The sequence below is a fragment of the Beta vulgaris genome, chromosome 9 (genome assembly GCF_026745355.1).
Source record: "Beta vulgaris subsp. vulgaris cultivar EL10 chromosome 9, EL10.2, whole genome shotgun sequence".
Taxonomy (NCBI): Eukaryota; Viridiplantae; Streptophyta; class Magnoliopsida; order Caryophyllales; family Amaranthaceae; genus Beta; species Beta vulgaris.
In genome coordinates this window covers 21,002,833-21,019,622 of record NC_079210.1, presented here as the reverse complement: position 1 = coordinate 21,019,622, position 16,790 = coordinate 21,002,833, and the positions used below count along the sequence as shown (strand labels likewise).

The following is a 16,790-nucleotide window of genomic DNA, read 5'->3' as shown; positions in this document are numbered from 1 at the left end:
CTGATTATGTTATTATTAGAATTTTAATTGAAGTACCACAATGATTATATAGTATTATACTTGTATTAGTGTCTATTATTTTATTATTTATTTTTATTATGTCTATTATTTTATTATTTATTTATATTATGTCTATTATTTTATTATTCATATTACTATTAGCTGATTATGTTATTATTAAAATTTTTTATTAAAGTACCACAATGTATATTATTATACTTGTATTATTGTCTATTATTTGATTATTCATATTGCTATTAAATAATATTATAATCATGGTCAAATAATTAAGGTTGACAATAATAATTATTAGAATTACAATATTTTGCAATAATAGTTAGTATTACATTATCTTATTATTTATTTGTATTATGTCTATTATTTTATTATTTATTTGTATTATGTCTATTATTTTATTATTCATATTAAAATTTTTGCTTTCTTCTAGTATTTTATAAAATCAAAACAAGACTATTAGATATATTAGTGGTGAAAGTTATGTATTGGCAAATATATAAATAGTAATTTTTTTGTTAAATTAATTATCATAAGAGATAATTAATAATCATTATTTTTTAAAGGACAAATTATAATAATTATTACTCCATAAAAAATTTTGAGGGGTAGTATTTACGTTAGTGGTAATATTTATGTTATTAATGATCAATTTTTTGTCTAATAAGGTCAAATAAGTTTCAATCAGGTCCAATAAGGTCTAATAAGTTTCAATCAGGTCCAATAAGGTCTAATAAGTTTCAATCAGGGCCAATAAGGTCTAATAAGTTTCAATAAGGTCAATAAGTTCCAATAATTTCCAATCAGGTTCAATCAGGTCCAATAAATTGAATCAGGTCCAATCAGGTTTAATAAGTTCCAATAAGTTCAGTTCAGGTTCAATAAGTTCAGTTCAGATAAGGTCCAATAAGTTCAGGGCCAATAAGTTGAATAGAACGCACCCTAAATGAAAGTGGAGTGGGAATTTTTCATATGTGTCAATTTTAACTTGTTAGCAATAAATGGTAATCAACTTTTGATTTTCTACTAGTGCTTTATAAAATCAAAACAAGACTATTAGATATATTAGTGGTGAAAGTTATGTATAGGCAAATATATAAATAGTAAATTTTTTTGTTAAATTAATTATCATAAGAGATGATTAATAATAATTATTTTTTAAAGGACGAATTTTAATAATTATGACTTCATAATAAATTTTGAGTGGTAGTATTTACGTTAGGGGTAATATTTATGTTTTTAGTTGTCAATTTTTTTTGTCTGATAAGGTCAAATAGGTTTCAATCAGGTCCAATAAGGTTTAATAAGTTTCAATCAGGTCTAATGAGTTTCAATCATGGCCATTAAGGTCTAATAAGTTTCAATCAGGTCAATAAGTTCCAATCAGCAGGTTCAATAAGTTCCAATCAGGTTCAATCAGGTCAAATAAGTTGAACCAGGTCCAATCAGGTTTAATAAGTTCCAATAACTTCAGTTCAGGTTCAATAAGTTCAGTTCAGATAAGTTCAGGCAAATAAGTTGAAGAGAATGCACCCTAATAAGGTCCAAATAGTCAATGTTCAATAAACATTTGTATTATTGTCTATTATTTTATTATTCATAATTTCATATCTCTATTAGCTGATTATGTTATTCTTAGAATTTTAATTAAAGTACCACGATGATTATATAGTATTATACTTGTATTAGTGTCTATTATTTTATTAAATATTTGTATTATTGTCTATTATTTTATTATTCAAATTACTATTAGCTGATTATGTTATTATTAGAATTTTTTATTAAAGTACCACAATGTATAATATTATACTTGTATCATTGTCTATTATTTGATTATTCATATTACTATTAGCTGATTATATTATTATTAAATACGAAATTAAACCTTAGGATTATAACTTACTTGCTTATGGAATGTAATAGAGTAATATTACTCAATAGAGGACCCCAAAAAAAACCGCTACTTGAATCGTTCTCGACCAGAAACCGCAACCCCAAACAACACTATCTTCCTCTTCGAAAAATCCACGAAAAAAATTCGAGAGGTGTTGAAGGTGGATGAGTGAAAATTGATGGGTGATTATGATTGGTGACTTCCTGTTTGTGACTCTAATGGAGTGTTGGAGAAAAGCTAAAAAAAAAAAAACAGAAGGAAAAAAGGAGAAGAAATGAATGAAGAGAGGCTTTGTTTTGGCTACGGTGATATATGAGATTTTTTTCTCTTTCATTTTTTTTTTCTTTTTTTTTCTTTTTTTTTCCTCCTTCCTCCTATAATAATGCATAATATGTAATTGAGTGCAAGTAACAAGTGAGAGATGAAAGTAAAGTGAGAGATAAGGAGTTAATGCATTCTACTACCTTCAAGTAAATGAAAGTGGAGTGAGAATTTTTCATATGTGCTAATTTTAACTTGTTAGCAATAAATGTTAATCAACTTTTGATTTTCTACTAGTGCTTTATATATAAAAGCAAAACAAGACTATTAGATATATTAGTGGTGAAAGTTATGTATAGGCAAAAATATATATAGTAAATTTTTTTTGTTAAATTAATTATCATAAGAGATAATTAATAATAATAATTTTTTTAAAGGACGAATTTTAATAATTATTACTTCATAATAAATTTTGCTCGGTAGTATTTACGTTAGGGGTAATATTTATGTTATTAATTGTCAATTTTTTTGTCAAATAAGTTTCAATCAGGTCCAATAAGGTCTAATAAGTTTCAATCAGGTCCAATAAGGTCTAATAAGTTTCAATCGAGGCCAATAAGGTCTAATAAGTTTCAATCAGGTCAATAAGTTCCGATCAGGTCCAATAAGTTGAATCAGGTCCAATCAGGTTTAATAAGTTCCAAGAAGTTCAGTTCAGGTTCAATAAGTTCAGTTCAGATAAGTTCAGGTCCAATAAGTTGAAGAGAACGCACCCTGAGTTGTGATCCCTCTCTCTCTCTTCTTCTCTCTCTGGGTTCCTTCTCTTTCTGTCTTTTCTCTCTCCTCTCTTTGTGATCCCTTTTCTCTTTCTTGCTCATACTTCCTCGGCTTTTTTTTTACTTACATCACTTTACTTTTAGGAAGATGTCATAACTTACGGCCAAGCCTAAAATAAAAACTATTCTATAATAAAATGACACATATATCCTTACTTAGCTAATTATTCCTAATAATTAATCACCCAAAACATCAACCCCTTCTTTGTTCCCTCTCTCTCCTAGCTCCCTCTCAAGGCTCAAATCTTTCTAACTCCCAACCCCAACCACCACCCCCAGCAACACCCCCACCGTTTCCTTCTAATTTTCCAGCGGCATTCTCCCTCCTCTTTTTCCGGCAACATTTCCAGAAGCTTCTTTTTTTGGCCCTCGAGCACAACCATCACGGTAAGCCTTCATGGTCGAATTCGGCCATGAAAGCTCAAAATCTAGAACTTTCATGGTCGAATTCAATCACTAAATCTCTGTCGATGGTCTAATTGATTTTTACTACTATTTTCTCTCTCTCTCCATCTCTCCATCTCTCCTCCCTCCTATCTAAGATTTATTGTAAAATATATTTTTTCTCTCTCCTTTTTATCTTTTTGGATTTTGATTTTGATTTTATTGAAAAATGTAATTTGGTGGTGTGGTCGCCTCATATGTCTGTTATTGAGACACGCACATACTAAGATGTTGGGTGGTGGTGATGTGGTGGTGGTTGATGTTTTTTTCTATTGGTTAGTGTTACTGTTAGAGCTCTGTATGGTGATGGTATGGGTGTGGGGGTGTGTGGGGGTTGACAAAGAGACGATAAGTAGTTTTTGAGAAAAAAGTAATTGTTGGTGGCGGCCCAGGAGAGAAGGGGCCAAGAGAGAGAGAAGGGACCCAGGAGAGATAGAGGGGAAAAGGGATCCAGAGAGAAAGAGAGAGAGGGAGTTTGCATGTTATTACCAAAATGTCCTGGTTATGGGCAAATGGTACACATAACTGTTATGTAAACATAATTCCTCTTCCTAAACTAGGCAAAATATAACAAATGACATCTTGAAAAATTACTAGTAACAAGGGGATTAATGAGCCAAGTCGGCTTGTAAACTATTCGAAATCGGCTCAGTCAAAGTTCAGCATGAGTGGGCTCGACTCGAGTTCGGGTTCGACTTGATATATTAACGAGCCAAGCCCAAGCCATCCATGGTTACGCTCGAAAGCTCTTTAGAAGGCCCGAAAACTTCTTACTTAGGTAATATTAGTGCCCCCACATCGATTTCCAAAACAAACACCCTTATTTTCCCTTATTTATTGTTTTCTTTGTCTCACATTTATAATTTGACAAATAGTTTATAGTCCCAGGCGCCCGAGTTATTATCATTTTCAACTTACTGAGTATCATTTAATGTGGCATAGCTTATTGTTTAAAACTTTAGTATATTAACTTGAGGTCACATGGTTAAATCTGATATTGAGCATGTTTCTAATCTTTTGATTGTGCATAATAAAGACATGGAATGAAACAGCTAAAGGGACAGTGTCATGTGGCGCGTGGACTTGCTTAAGAAAGCTTTTTAATACTCTCTCCGTCCGTAATATAGTGCTTCTTTGCTTTTTGCACGGTCTCTAAGGCATATCTTTGACCTTCAATATCTTCAATTCCGTATTAATAAAAAAAAATATATAAAAAGTTGATATTATGAAACTACACATTGAGGCGACCCTACCAAGATCTTTAATGAGAATATTTGGTCAAAGATTTTAAAGTTTGACCTCAAATAGAGAGAAACAAGCACTATGTTATGGGCGGAGGAAGTCTATTATTAGTATAGATATTTGACAATTATATATATATATAGTCTGCCCATATCTTATAAACTTTAACAATTGTCTTCTTCTCATAATCTCTCGCCTTCCTTCTCTATTCATTTCTCAATCCTATTGTACTCTCAACTAAGTTATTCACTACACCTTAATGTATAATATCCCTCCCTCTAATATCTATGCCGATTCCCTCAAGTCCACAAGCCCTAAGGATTCCATTTCCGCTAATTCTGATAGGACCTATCCCACTTCAACGTCTTCTCTGGATCACAATCTTGGTGAGACCCATTCCCCAACCTCCTCAAATGCTCCAAACATGGCTAATCACTGTCACGGTTCACCTTCCTCTTCCAATGAACCAAGGCACTCAAGTACTACTCTCCTAAACCTTTCAATTCCAAACCCCCCTTAGTGTCACTATAAGTGCCCCTACCCTTGCTGCTGAAGAGTTATCCGGCCTTAGACCCTCTTATTTGTTTGAAAAGTATGGGGTGGCCATATTCCCACTTTAGTTGTCCTTAACTGTCTTTGTCGTGACTGAAGCTTCATCCATGGTGAAGTATCCCTTAGATATTTGGCTGACGGTTGGTTCTTGATGAAGTTCTCTAACCCTCTTGACAAGGATGATATGTGGTACAAGATACCTTGATTCCAAGGTCTCAACTTTGTTCTTCTCAAGCCCTTCTTTAGCAACATCACCCACATAGACCAATGGGTAAAATTTCCATTTTTCCCTAATGAGTATTGGTCATCGACGCATCTTATTAACCTCGGCAACAAAATAGGGCATTTAATCAAGCTTGCTAGGTTTACCCTCCTAAACAATGACAATGCACAATTCGCTCATGTTTGTCTCAATATTAACATCACTCGTCTTGTTCCTCGTTCAATTACAATAACCTTCAATGAAGAAACCTCATAATACTTCCTCTCTTACGAGGGAGTTTATGAAGTCTGCCCCTTGTGTGGGAACAAAGACCTTATATACCCTCTTTGTATGCCCTAAAAAACATGCTCCTTGCTTAGAGTTAGGTGTTGCTCAACTTGAATCAAGTAATATCAATCTTCAATCCAACCCTTCGGTCAATGTATCAAGTGATTGAATTTTTGTTAAGCCTCAAAGGAGAACAAGAACTCATTTCTTTCCTAAGTTCAATGTGAGAGGAAAGGGGAGATCTACTCACTCACATCACCATGCATCCACATACACCCAACCTTTGCTTCCTATGCCAAGCCGAGATTCCAACCCTCCTGTTGCAGGGGGTTAGTCTTCTACTGGGACATAGGTGCTTCCCCTCAATAATACCTTTGCAGACCTCTCGAAATTTCAAATTAAGAGTGAACATGGGGTGCAAGTAAACACCCTGCAGCAGCCCTTGTTGACTATGAAAACCAAGATGATGATGAAATTGATAGCGCTTTCTTACAAGCCTTAAGGGTTATTCACCACAACCCTAACATCAACTTTGATGCTGATATGTCCGACTACCTCACCAATCCACAAACTCCTCCCATGATGAAGAGGCGCATCAAGACACTCTAAAAAGACGCAAGATAGATGACTTTGAGGGCACCCCCCCCAACACCACCTTCTACATCTTTCAATGATTAAGTTGTATTTTCTTTTTTTACTTTCATGTACTTGGTGGAGGACCTTTTGTGCAGGCCTTAGTGATTTGGTGATCCCTAGTTACTGTTTTATAAAGTACCATATCACCTCTTGTAGTCCTCCCCTAATACTTTTATTGTTGTTTGATTTTGATTTTTATCATTCGTGTACTGCTCTACTCACTCCCTACTTTTATATAATCATCGATTTCAATTACTGCTTCTTTGTTTATTTTTCGCCTACTTTAGCTATGCAAACAATGATTATTTCACATCTCAACTTTAACTCCTATGATGAAGTTAAGCTACTTTCAATTTACTTGGGACTAACTCTTTCCCCTATGTATCAATGTTATTGGCAGCAAGAAATACATTCTACTTTCCCTCATGATCAAATAATGGTGGCGATATACGTTTCACTCAGAAAAGGGTCAAATCGTGCCTCTCTTTTCAATGCTCTTACTAACTTGATCTTATGGATCATTGCTATGGTATGGGGTTTCACAGCCTTAGCTTATGGAATCGAGTGCTTTGTCACTTGCATACGCGATCACCTCCCCATTCTGCTGCAGGACATACCCAAACCATTCCTTGAAGCATCACTATACACCTCAAATCTCTCATTTCCATCAGGTAGGGTTAAAACGGGTGGGTGCAGAGGTTAAATGCTCCTTCAAAATCTGAAAAGCTTCCTTGCACTTCTCACTCCAATCAAATTTTGACTCTTTCTTCATCAAGTTAGTCATTGGCCTTATTATCTTCGAGAAATCTTTCACAAATCTCCTATAACAGCTAACTAATCCTAGAAAACTTCTAATGTCTAACACATTTTTCGGAGTAGGCAACTCACTAACAGCTTGAATCTTAGCGGGATCCACATATACTCCTTCTTTTGACACATAATAACCCAAAAATTCTACTTTCTCTAAACGAAACTCACACTTAGAGAACTTGGCATACAATTGGTTCTTCCTAAACGTCTTCAATATTATCTTCAAGTTCTCATCACCATGCTCCTCTTCACTCTTTGAATAAATCAAGATATCATCAATGAATACCACAACGAACTTATCTAAGAACTCATGAAATACTCTATTCATCAAATCCATAAATATAGCCGGAGCATTGGTAAATCCAAACGGCATCACGGTAAACTCGTATTGACCATAACGCATCCTAAACGCAGACTTAGGTATATCCTTATCAGCTACCCTCAACTTGTGCAAGTCAATCTTTGAAAATATACTTGATCCATTCAACTGATCAAACAAGTCATCTATTTTAGGCAAAGGATACTTGTTCTTAATAGTCACATTGTTTAACTCCCTATAGTCGATGCACAACCTCATACTGCCATCCTTCTTCTTCACAGACAACACATGAGCTCCCCAAGGTGACGCACTAAGCCTAATATAACCCTTATCCAACAACTCTTGCAATTGCGTCTTCAATTCACTCATGTCAGGAGGTGCCATTATATATGGTGCCTTAGAAATAGATGTAGTGCCAGGAACTAAGTCTATGGCAAACTCAACGGCTCTTGCAGGCGGCATGCTAGAAATCTGCTTGGAAACACATGCATAAACTCATTCACAATTGGTACATCCTCAATCTTTGATCCAGCCTCTTTTCTTACATCTTGGAAACTACAGAAAAACAACTCACATCCCTTTTTTGTCAACTTCTTCACTTGCATTGCAAAAATGACCCCAAAGTTCTTAGGCTTCCCAAAACATTGATACAAAGTCAACTTCCCCAAAGGACTCCTCAACACTACTTTCTGAGCTTCACAATCTATTTTGGCCTTATAGAAACCTAACCAATTCATCTCAAGAATAACATTTAAGTCTCCAGATCGAACTTTATCAAATACCAGTCTCATACCTTCAAAAACAAATCTTTAAACAACTTGGTAGACCTTATGACTTCTCCAGTAAATATACTAATAGGTAGGCTAATTCTTCAGAATCTGCCAATCCCGGACTTTTAATAACAGATGACGAAATAAACGAATAAGACGCCCTAGAATCAAATAACGCTTTAACGATGACAGAGTTAATAGAGAAAGTACCAGAAACTACGTTGGCAAATCGTTCAGCTTCATTGTGACTCATCACAAACACTTTACTTGGAGTCTTATTCTGGTTGTTGTTGCTCTCACTAGTTGGCTTACTATAGCTTCCTTGGTTGTTCTGTGACCCTATAGGTTTTGAACCTTGATTTCCCAATTGGTTGAACCCATAATTTCCCTGATTACCACTCCCATTACCATTCAACTCTTTCCTCTGCTTGGTGAAGCACTCATACCCCCTATGCCCCTTCCTTTGGCAGTAATTACATGTTACTAGGTCCCTCTTACAGTCTCTATCAGGGTGGATCTTGTTGCACTTCTTATGGTTGTAAGTCCTTTCGAACTGGCCCTTATTGTTATAGTCCTGAACATTTCTCCCTTGGAAATTTTCATTCCCATTCCTGTTCTTCTTGTCACGTCTCGATTGAAGATCATAAATATGGATGTCTCTTCCATACACAATATGTAGGGATGAAAAATTCTCACCACCTAACCCCGGTTAGATTTCCTCAATCAAACCTTGCTCAAATCTTTGAGCCTGTAGCTCTTCAGTGGCTACTACCTCAGGTGCAAACCCAGACAATGTTATGAACTTGCTATAATACTCAGAGATGGTCATGCTCCTCATCCTAAGGTTTATGAACTCCCGAGCTTTCTGTTTCATCAGAAAAGTAGGGTAATTTTTTTTCCTCATAAAGAAGCAATAAAGGAATCCCAATTAAATTAAACCCTTCAATAACACTAAGTCTAACCCCATTCTCTTTCCACCATAAGTCAGCCTCATCTTTTAGATACAGTACAACTTGACCTACTTTCATACCCTCAGAACAATTCACAGTCCCGAAAATATTTTCAAACTCCCTTATCCAACTCTCTAAGAGGGTAGGATCAGTTTTCCCCTTAAAGTATGGCGGCTTAATATTAGCTAATCTTTCAAACATGTCCCCAACAGGATCGGGATGCTCAGCTCTTACTTGGGTCAATTTCTTTGTCATTAGTCGAATAGCATAAGCTAAGGCATTATGGTTGTTAGCCATTCTACTGCGCGTCTTGAAATTTAACGTAACTCTACTTTAGGTTCTGATATATAACTTACTTGGCATTCTCTACGTAGGCAACACTTGATTTGACCATACAAGATCGCATCAAAATAACAGTATAAATCATCATTAATCATGTAATCATTCATGAGTATTCACATCAATAATATACACATGTGAGGATCAAATACAATTCAATCACAAAAATAAAATAAAATATTCTCATTCGCGTACTAAAATAAATTCTTGCACACTTGAATAACTAAATGTTTGCTTTTATTCCTCAAAATGATGATGCTTACACTTTTTTAATCCATAATAACTATACTTTTCCCTTAACAAGATAAAAGTACTAAAAAAAAGAAATTCAAACCATTATAACTTAACTACTTATCCAACTGTTGTGACTCTAAGTCAATGTTATTTTGATGATGATAAATACTTTATGCTATAACATGTATATATGTATGTAACAGTGATCTAAGAAGGCTATCAAGATTGAATGTTCATGAAAGCTCAAGAATTTGAATATATGGAAGCTTAGGTCTAGTTATATTCTTAGTCATGTTATGCAATGTAATTAACTTATTGGAACCTTGTGCTAAACTTTGTGCTAAATTAGATATGTGAAATTAGGATGGTTATCTATTTTCTTAAAGTTAAGAAAATAGGTAAGTATTAATTTCATGTGTCGATATAATAAGGAGTTTTAGTTTTGAAATTGAGTTTATTAAAGAAAACGTTTTTCGGAAAAAAAAAAAAGGATTTTATAAAAACGTTTTCAAAAAGGTTTCTATAAAAACTGACTTGAAAAATGATTTAAAGGAAAACGTTTAATAAAACAATTTCGAAAACAAAAGGAATTTTTAATAAAGATAATAAAAGAAATAGAAGCTGATTTGGTAAACACGTTTTAGATTAAAGTTGATTAATAGTTGACTTGGAGATTCTTATTTTATAAGGATTAAAGAAAAAAAATCAGCTTTTATAAAATATAAAAATTACTTTTAAAAAGGAAAAGTTTTATCCCTTCATCTTAGGAATAAAAGATAATCATATCTTGGAGAAGGATTTTTGTTTAGTAAACTGTAACATCCCGATAATTCTCTCTTTTCAGAAATACCTTTATAGTATAAAACTTAGAGAATTACCCAAGTATTATCGCCCGTGTGATAACGTATCAGGTTATTCAGAATTTTGCAGCGGAAAATATATAACTAAACTTTAAACTCTTATTATAAATAAATAACTAAGTATTTAGAAATCAGACAATCTAAATGAGTCTACTCAAACAAACTCAATAACTTATGTTCTTATAAATGCAGAAAAGTAAAATATTCTAGTTACACATTCTCTCCATTCCAGATTGCCAATGATGCACATCTACGAACCTGTAATGTCAATGCTTTAATGAATCTGCTCATCAATATGGGTCATCACACGATCAATAAGGCAAAGCCATGATCACTATCACAAACAAAGCACGTAATCAGCAAAGCTGAGTACTACATTCTAATACATAAGCATTTCTAACATGATACTAACAAATAATATGCAGGGACAAATAACAAGATAATCATATAATAATCTGTAGATAACTTTAACTGGATTAAACTCTAAATATCTTTTTATTACTTTAATGGAATAGTTATTGGAACTAAGTTGTCTTATCTACTAATGCCTTCACCTACGAAGACGAAATATGGGTGCTAGTAGGCACTACAATGCATTTCAAATTGACCTGCGATATCGAGGAACTTTTGCTAACTGAAAAAGGAATGGTGATCAGTCCATCTTCTGTAAAACGCCATGGGCAACCACCATGTACTCCAACTCTTAATGTCCAACTCTAGACGTGCACCAGTCTAAAGTCTATAACTATCCTTGTTACACTTTACGTTCTTTACAAGTTATTACGTGTCATGACACACATACAAGTAACACGGAATACAAAGCAACATGCACAACTTAACTTCTTTTATCTTAGGATTTCATAAGTGATCACAACTTACAATCCAATACTTACTTTCTTTTTAATCTCATCTTTCTTATTTGTTGAACCTAGCCAACAATAATCTTACCTTTAAAAAGGCATAGCTTATCAACTTACCAAATAATAAGGCCCACAGTCTTCATAAGATAGTGAAAATAAAACTTGTAAGGGAACACATGAATAACATGATTCAATCTCTATAACATATATTAATTCCTCATGTGAATTAATAAATAAAATTACCTTCTACATGCTTGCATCAATTATTCCATACAAACATGACAATCTTTACTCATAGTAAATCTTAAAATCACATGCTTGCACACAGGCATAAAACATGTAACAATCAATCATGCTAGAAATCACATATGAACTTAATAAGTTCCTATACATGATACTAAAATTTCTTTCTCCTTAAATCATGATACTAATTACATTGTACATAGGTGTGTACGTACCTTGTGTAAACAAATTGAGAGGCCAATTTTCTACTCTAAAAGTTGCCTAGGGAATAATCTCCGCCTAACAAAATACAAAACATTGCTATATTAATATACCAATAAATTTACAGCAATAAAACTTCACTTAAAAACGTGTCAAAACCTTTTCTAAAATTCTTTTCACACTAAAGATTATATATTTCAAACCCTAAAATATGGTACTACTAAAATAGGTTTTTAAAACCTTAAAAATCAAGACTTTAATATTTAAATCTCATCTTGAACATAAAATATTAAATATGATATTCTTTTGCTTAATAATATCAAACGTATAATCTGAAATAATTAAAGATACAATCTTTAAACAATAATTTATCAAAATAATACTTAGAAATATTAAATCATATATATGAAATCAATATATAAGAAAACGAGGAAAAGAATCAAAAGAAAAAGGGAGAAAAAGAGTAAATTACCGAAATCGCGAGTGAAACATGACAACAAAATTGCGAAACATGCAGAGGCCATAACTAATAGAATAATAATCGGAATCGAGTGATTTTTGAGCCTAAGTTCAATAACTTTTCAATATATACGATTTTCAAAGTGGAAGTTTTGGCTAAAAATAAACGGAACTATGACAAATGTGGCCAATCAGAGTCGGGTCAGAGAAAAAAAACGAGTGAAGGGAGGGAAAGAAAACCTTGAGGAGAGAGAGAATAGAGAGGGCCGAAATTCTTGAGTGTGAGGAGAGAGAAAATAAATCTTTGTGTGGGGTAAAATAATTGGGTATTAAGATATTTATAAGGAGCTTTCTTTTGGGCTTAGGAAAAGGAGATTGGGCTCAATTAAAGTTTGATGATGAATAGGATAAATGAATCAATATAACTCCTTTTTCCTCATCTATTTAGGATTTTGGGTTCCTCAAGCCCAACTAGACTTCTTTTTCAAATCAAATTGGTATTTCAAATATTTACCAAAGCATGCTTAAGTAAAATATTTTTAACTTTCTTAAATCCTTAAAACAATTTCATTTGACTTTTAAAATAGTCAACCTTCTTTAAATAGTCAAATCATTTAAAATTAAATTATGTTTAAATATAAATACTAAAATATATTTATAAAATCCTTTAAAATTATGAGAGATTACATAAACTATATAAGGGGTAGAAACTCATAATAAGAACTCACGTTTTCAGATTTAATATCAGAGATTTTGAGAGCTGAAAACTGATTCCCAAAGCATAGAGTGTGGCACAGAGTTCTAGTCAGTATAGGTCTCTAAACAACGATTGTAGCGATCCTCTATTTGCTTGAATAAGAAGCACACTTTTGAAGAATTATTCTTTATGTAATTTCAACCATTATAGAGAGTAGCAACACTTAGGGTTAAGTGTTGGGGAGCACTACTAGGGTTAGTAGTGGGGGAATTGTATTGTATCAAGAGTTTGATATTTTAGGATTCAAATAATAAAAGAGTTTGTTTATGTGGACGTAGATCTCAGAGGTGAGATTGAACCACGTTATTTCCAGTGTCTATTATTTGAATTCGGTGTTTTCGTATTTTGATACAAGTTAGTTCTCGCAAAAACATAAATCGGAGAATTTACGAGTGAACAACACAGTGTTAGACACTGTGCTATAGCAGTGTTTTTGCGAAAAACGATTAATTTTTGTCACTCAATTCAACCACGCCTTTCTTGAGTGTCACATTGTACTCCAACACCAACAATTATACTTAAAGCATAAATACATAGTTTGAGAAGATACATTATTGGTCTTATCCTTAGTTGTGTACTTTTATGGAGTAAATACCCCATCTTCAAAGTTTTCAACTGTAACAGCCCGTTTTCCCGAGCTGCTAGGTAAATACACTTAAGATTCACTAATCACAATCAATGCTTAATAAGCCTCGAATTAAACATTTACTCGCAACGGAAACATAACCTAGAAAACGATCCTGGACTTGTGGGTTATTGGCCCACAAAACAAAATCCTTTATATAAGACTTCAATTACACGATATCTCGACTAATATTCCCAAATATTGTATACAACGAAATATATCAGAAACTATTCCTTAATTGACTATCTAAAATACAAACTCAATCCATAAGCTACGACGACATCTTTATCTTGCTTCACTTCAGAATCCTGAGCTCACAACACCAAACCTGCAACATGTTTGACTCTGCCACCCACCAAGTGACAGGCCACAGAAATGACAACACCATCAGCAAAGCTGAGTACACACTGTGTAATAGAAAATACAAGTTTAGGTGTATTTTGAAAACTAACACATAGTTATAGTAACAGATAATCACACTCAACTTAGTTGATATATTTTCACAAAATCAGATCGTTTGGCATGAACGCGAGTGGAGAGGGGTACCACGCAGTACCAGCTGTCTCCAAACTATTGAGGGTCGTCACCCAGCCTTTTATTGTTATGCTTGCAAGACTTACCCGGACATGTCCTATAACGCCAGGAATTCGCCCCTCCTGGAAGGCAACAGCTAGGGACTCTACCCGCCCTAACTCGGGGTGCCTATTCATGCCTCACTTTCATATTTATAAAATAAGATATTTAATGATTCATACTTGAATCCTCAATACTCATAACATAACACCATATTCGACCTTATCTGGTCTTAACTCATATCTGAATCATTTCCTCATTATCATACCAAATCATATTTTGAGAAATATAGTATTTTCGAACGATTTCGATAATTGAACAAAATGATACTTTTATAACAATCCAATAGCAATTCACAACTAACTCACAGAGATGTATCTATAATCATGGCCATTACCACAAACGATATATGATATCCAAAATTCAATATAACGCCCACGGGAGCATTTAAATATATTTTGCTGAACCCAAAGGTTACCTCAACTCTATAACAATTATACGAAACCTCCAAGCATCATAACTTGATTTCCCATATCATCTTGAATTATATACGTCTACATAGCCATTCTCCAACAACCATCTCACGATAACATCAATAATCAATAACCAAACTTAAACTAATTCCCAATTCACAAATTATCAACCTTTAACATTCTAATTTCCTTAATCCTTAATTAATATCTATAACTTCGATGATATTAGCTACATCGACTTGCATCCCAATTCATAATCATAATTCCAAATTATATAACTAAACAAACTAAACATAACTCACAACTGTACCTAAATCAAGCACCTAATTGTGCTACCAACAATTATATTGAGAATATAAAGCTAGCTCGACTCGTAAATAAACCTCAATAAACTGATTTCTATGTTGCACTCAAATCCTTAACCAATATATCAATTCCAACATTATAATCTCCTTCATAATTCCGAATGATACTCCATTCCAAAATCATCCTCCAATAATCACCTCATAACAATAACAATAATAACATTCTAAATTAATTCTTCTTCTAACGCAACCATTATGCTAATAAAACTGAATCCCGCAAATAGAAATTAATGAAGTCATTCCCATAACTCATAACTCGACTTCATACATATCAACTCCAACTACAATAATTATAACAGTTTCCCAATTCTAAGATTAGGACTTCCCTCGCATCATCAACAACGACTATCCAATAAGAACGATACAACAACAACAATAGGCAACAGCTTCACAGCAACTCCACCACAACCACAATGACAGAACAACAATAACCCAACAACACTACTACAACAGAGCAACAACAACAATAGCAACTCCACAACAACTTCACCACAACCACCACAACAACTCCACAACAACAATAACATAACAACTCCACCTTAATCATCATAATTACTCCACAAGTCCATGTACTAAACACATTCCATTAAGAATCATAATCGTAATACTTAGTGTATAAGTGTTGTTTAGGTCAAATGAAACATCTCTAATGAACCTTAGCATGTTATATCCATGTAATATACTCAATATACACATAATAAAATACACATCATAAGTAAATTCATTTCATAGACATGCTTTACACTAGAAAGAAACAATCACCTAACTATAGGTATGGAAATCTCTAGGGTAAAACCAAACTAAGTGTGTACCTTAACTAAGGATGCTTAAAGCCACGAAATTCCTTAATCCACTTGGTTAACTACTCCTACAGCTTCCCCTGAATGTATAAAATGCTAAAGATTAGTTTCAACAAGCTTATAGATATGAAAAACTAAGCTTAAATACAAGAGGTGTAAACTGTTGAACTTACAGCAACTTATGTGATCTTTCAGCAAGGTTTTCTATATGAGTATATGTCTATAGATTGGAACCAAAGCTTGAACTACTTTGTATGTTAGAAGAGTTATATGTAAAAGTGGGTGTCCAAGAGGAAGAAATAAGAGAAAGAGACGAAATCCAGAACAGGCTTTTATAGTCTGTTCTGGCGGTATCCCCAGGGAAGGGAAACCTCTTCTGGGCAAGGTCGGTTTCTTGGAGTTTTTGGGTGATTCTTGCTTGAGGTGTTAGCCTAAGGTGTTGGCTTTCATGCATAAAACGTTCTTTGAGAGATCGACACTTAAGTAGCTACTAAGCAGCTTTCTTTGAGGATAGGTCTGAGCTGTAATTTCAGCTGGCCAGTTTTTACTATGTAAGCAATTTACCTTATTAAGCCACATAATTATTGGGCATAAATGACCATTTTAACCTTAAGACATCCCAATAATGTCATATATCAAGTTTGGTTGGGTTCTGAGCTCGGATTCAATCCCAAATGGCTCTTTAACTGGAAGTTCATCGCTACCCGATAAACAATCTCCAAACGATTTTCATAATCTTAATGTTTAAGGTTCTCAAGGACTTTCTCACTTATCTATTGGTT

The 16,790-nt window shown here is 33.7% G+C and overlaps 1 protein-coding gene across 1 annotated transcript; it reads right to left on the bottom strand.

Annotated features, from left to right (window-relative positions):
• Positions 1-8,327: 8,327 nt before the first annotated feature.
• On the bottom strand, positions 8,328-9,516 carry LOC125493251 (uncharacterized). Its single transcript, XM_048636409.1, has 3 exons — positions 9,232-9,516; positions 8,999-9,134; positions 8,328-8,926 (listed from the first exon to the last, which is right to left on the bottom strand). The coding sequence occupies exons 1-3, from the start codon at positions 9,514-9,516 to the stop codon at positions 8,328-8,330; spliced, it is 1,020 nt and encodes a 339-aa protein (XP_048492366.1).
• Positions 9,517-16,790: the final 7,274 nt, after the last annotated feature.

What these genes read in the sequence shown, in the direction of transcription:
- LOC125493251 (XM_048636409.1), bottom strand. Translation starts at nt 9,516, where the DNA reads ATGGCTAACAACCATAATGCCTTAGCTTATGCTATTCGACTAATGACA. An exon ending in TATGGTGGAAAGAGAATGGG is followed by an intron (nt 9,135 to 9,231) that starts GTTAGACTTAGT and finishes CTGATGAAACAG; the next exon opens with AAAGCTCGGGAGTTCATAAA. An exon ending in GGCTCAAAGATTTGAGCAAG is followed by an intron (nt 8,927 to 8,998) that starts GTTTGATTGAGG and finishes TGTATGGAAGAG; the next exon opens with ACATCCATATTTATGATCTT.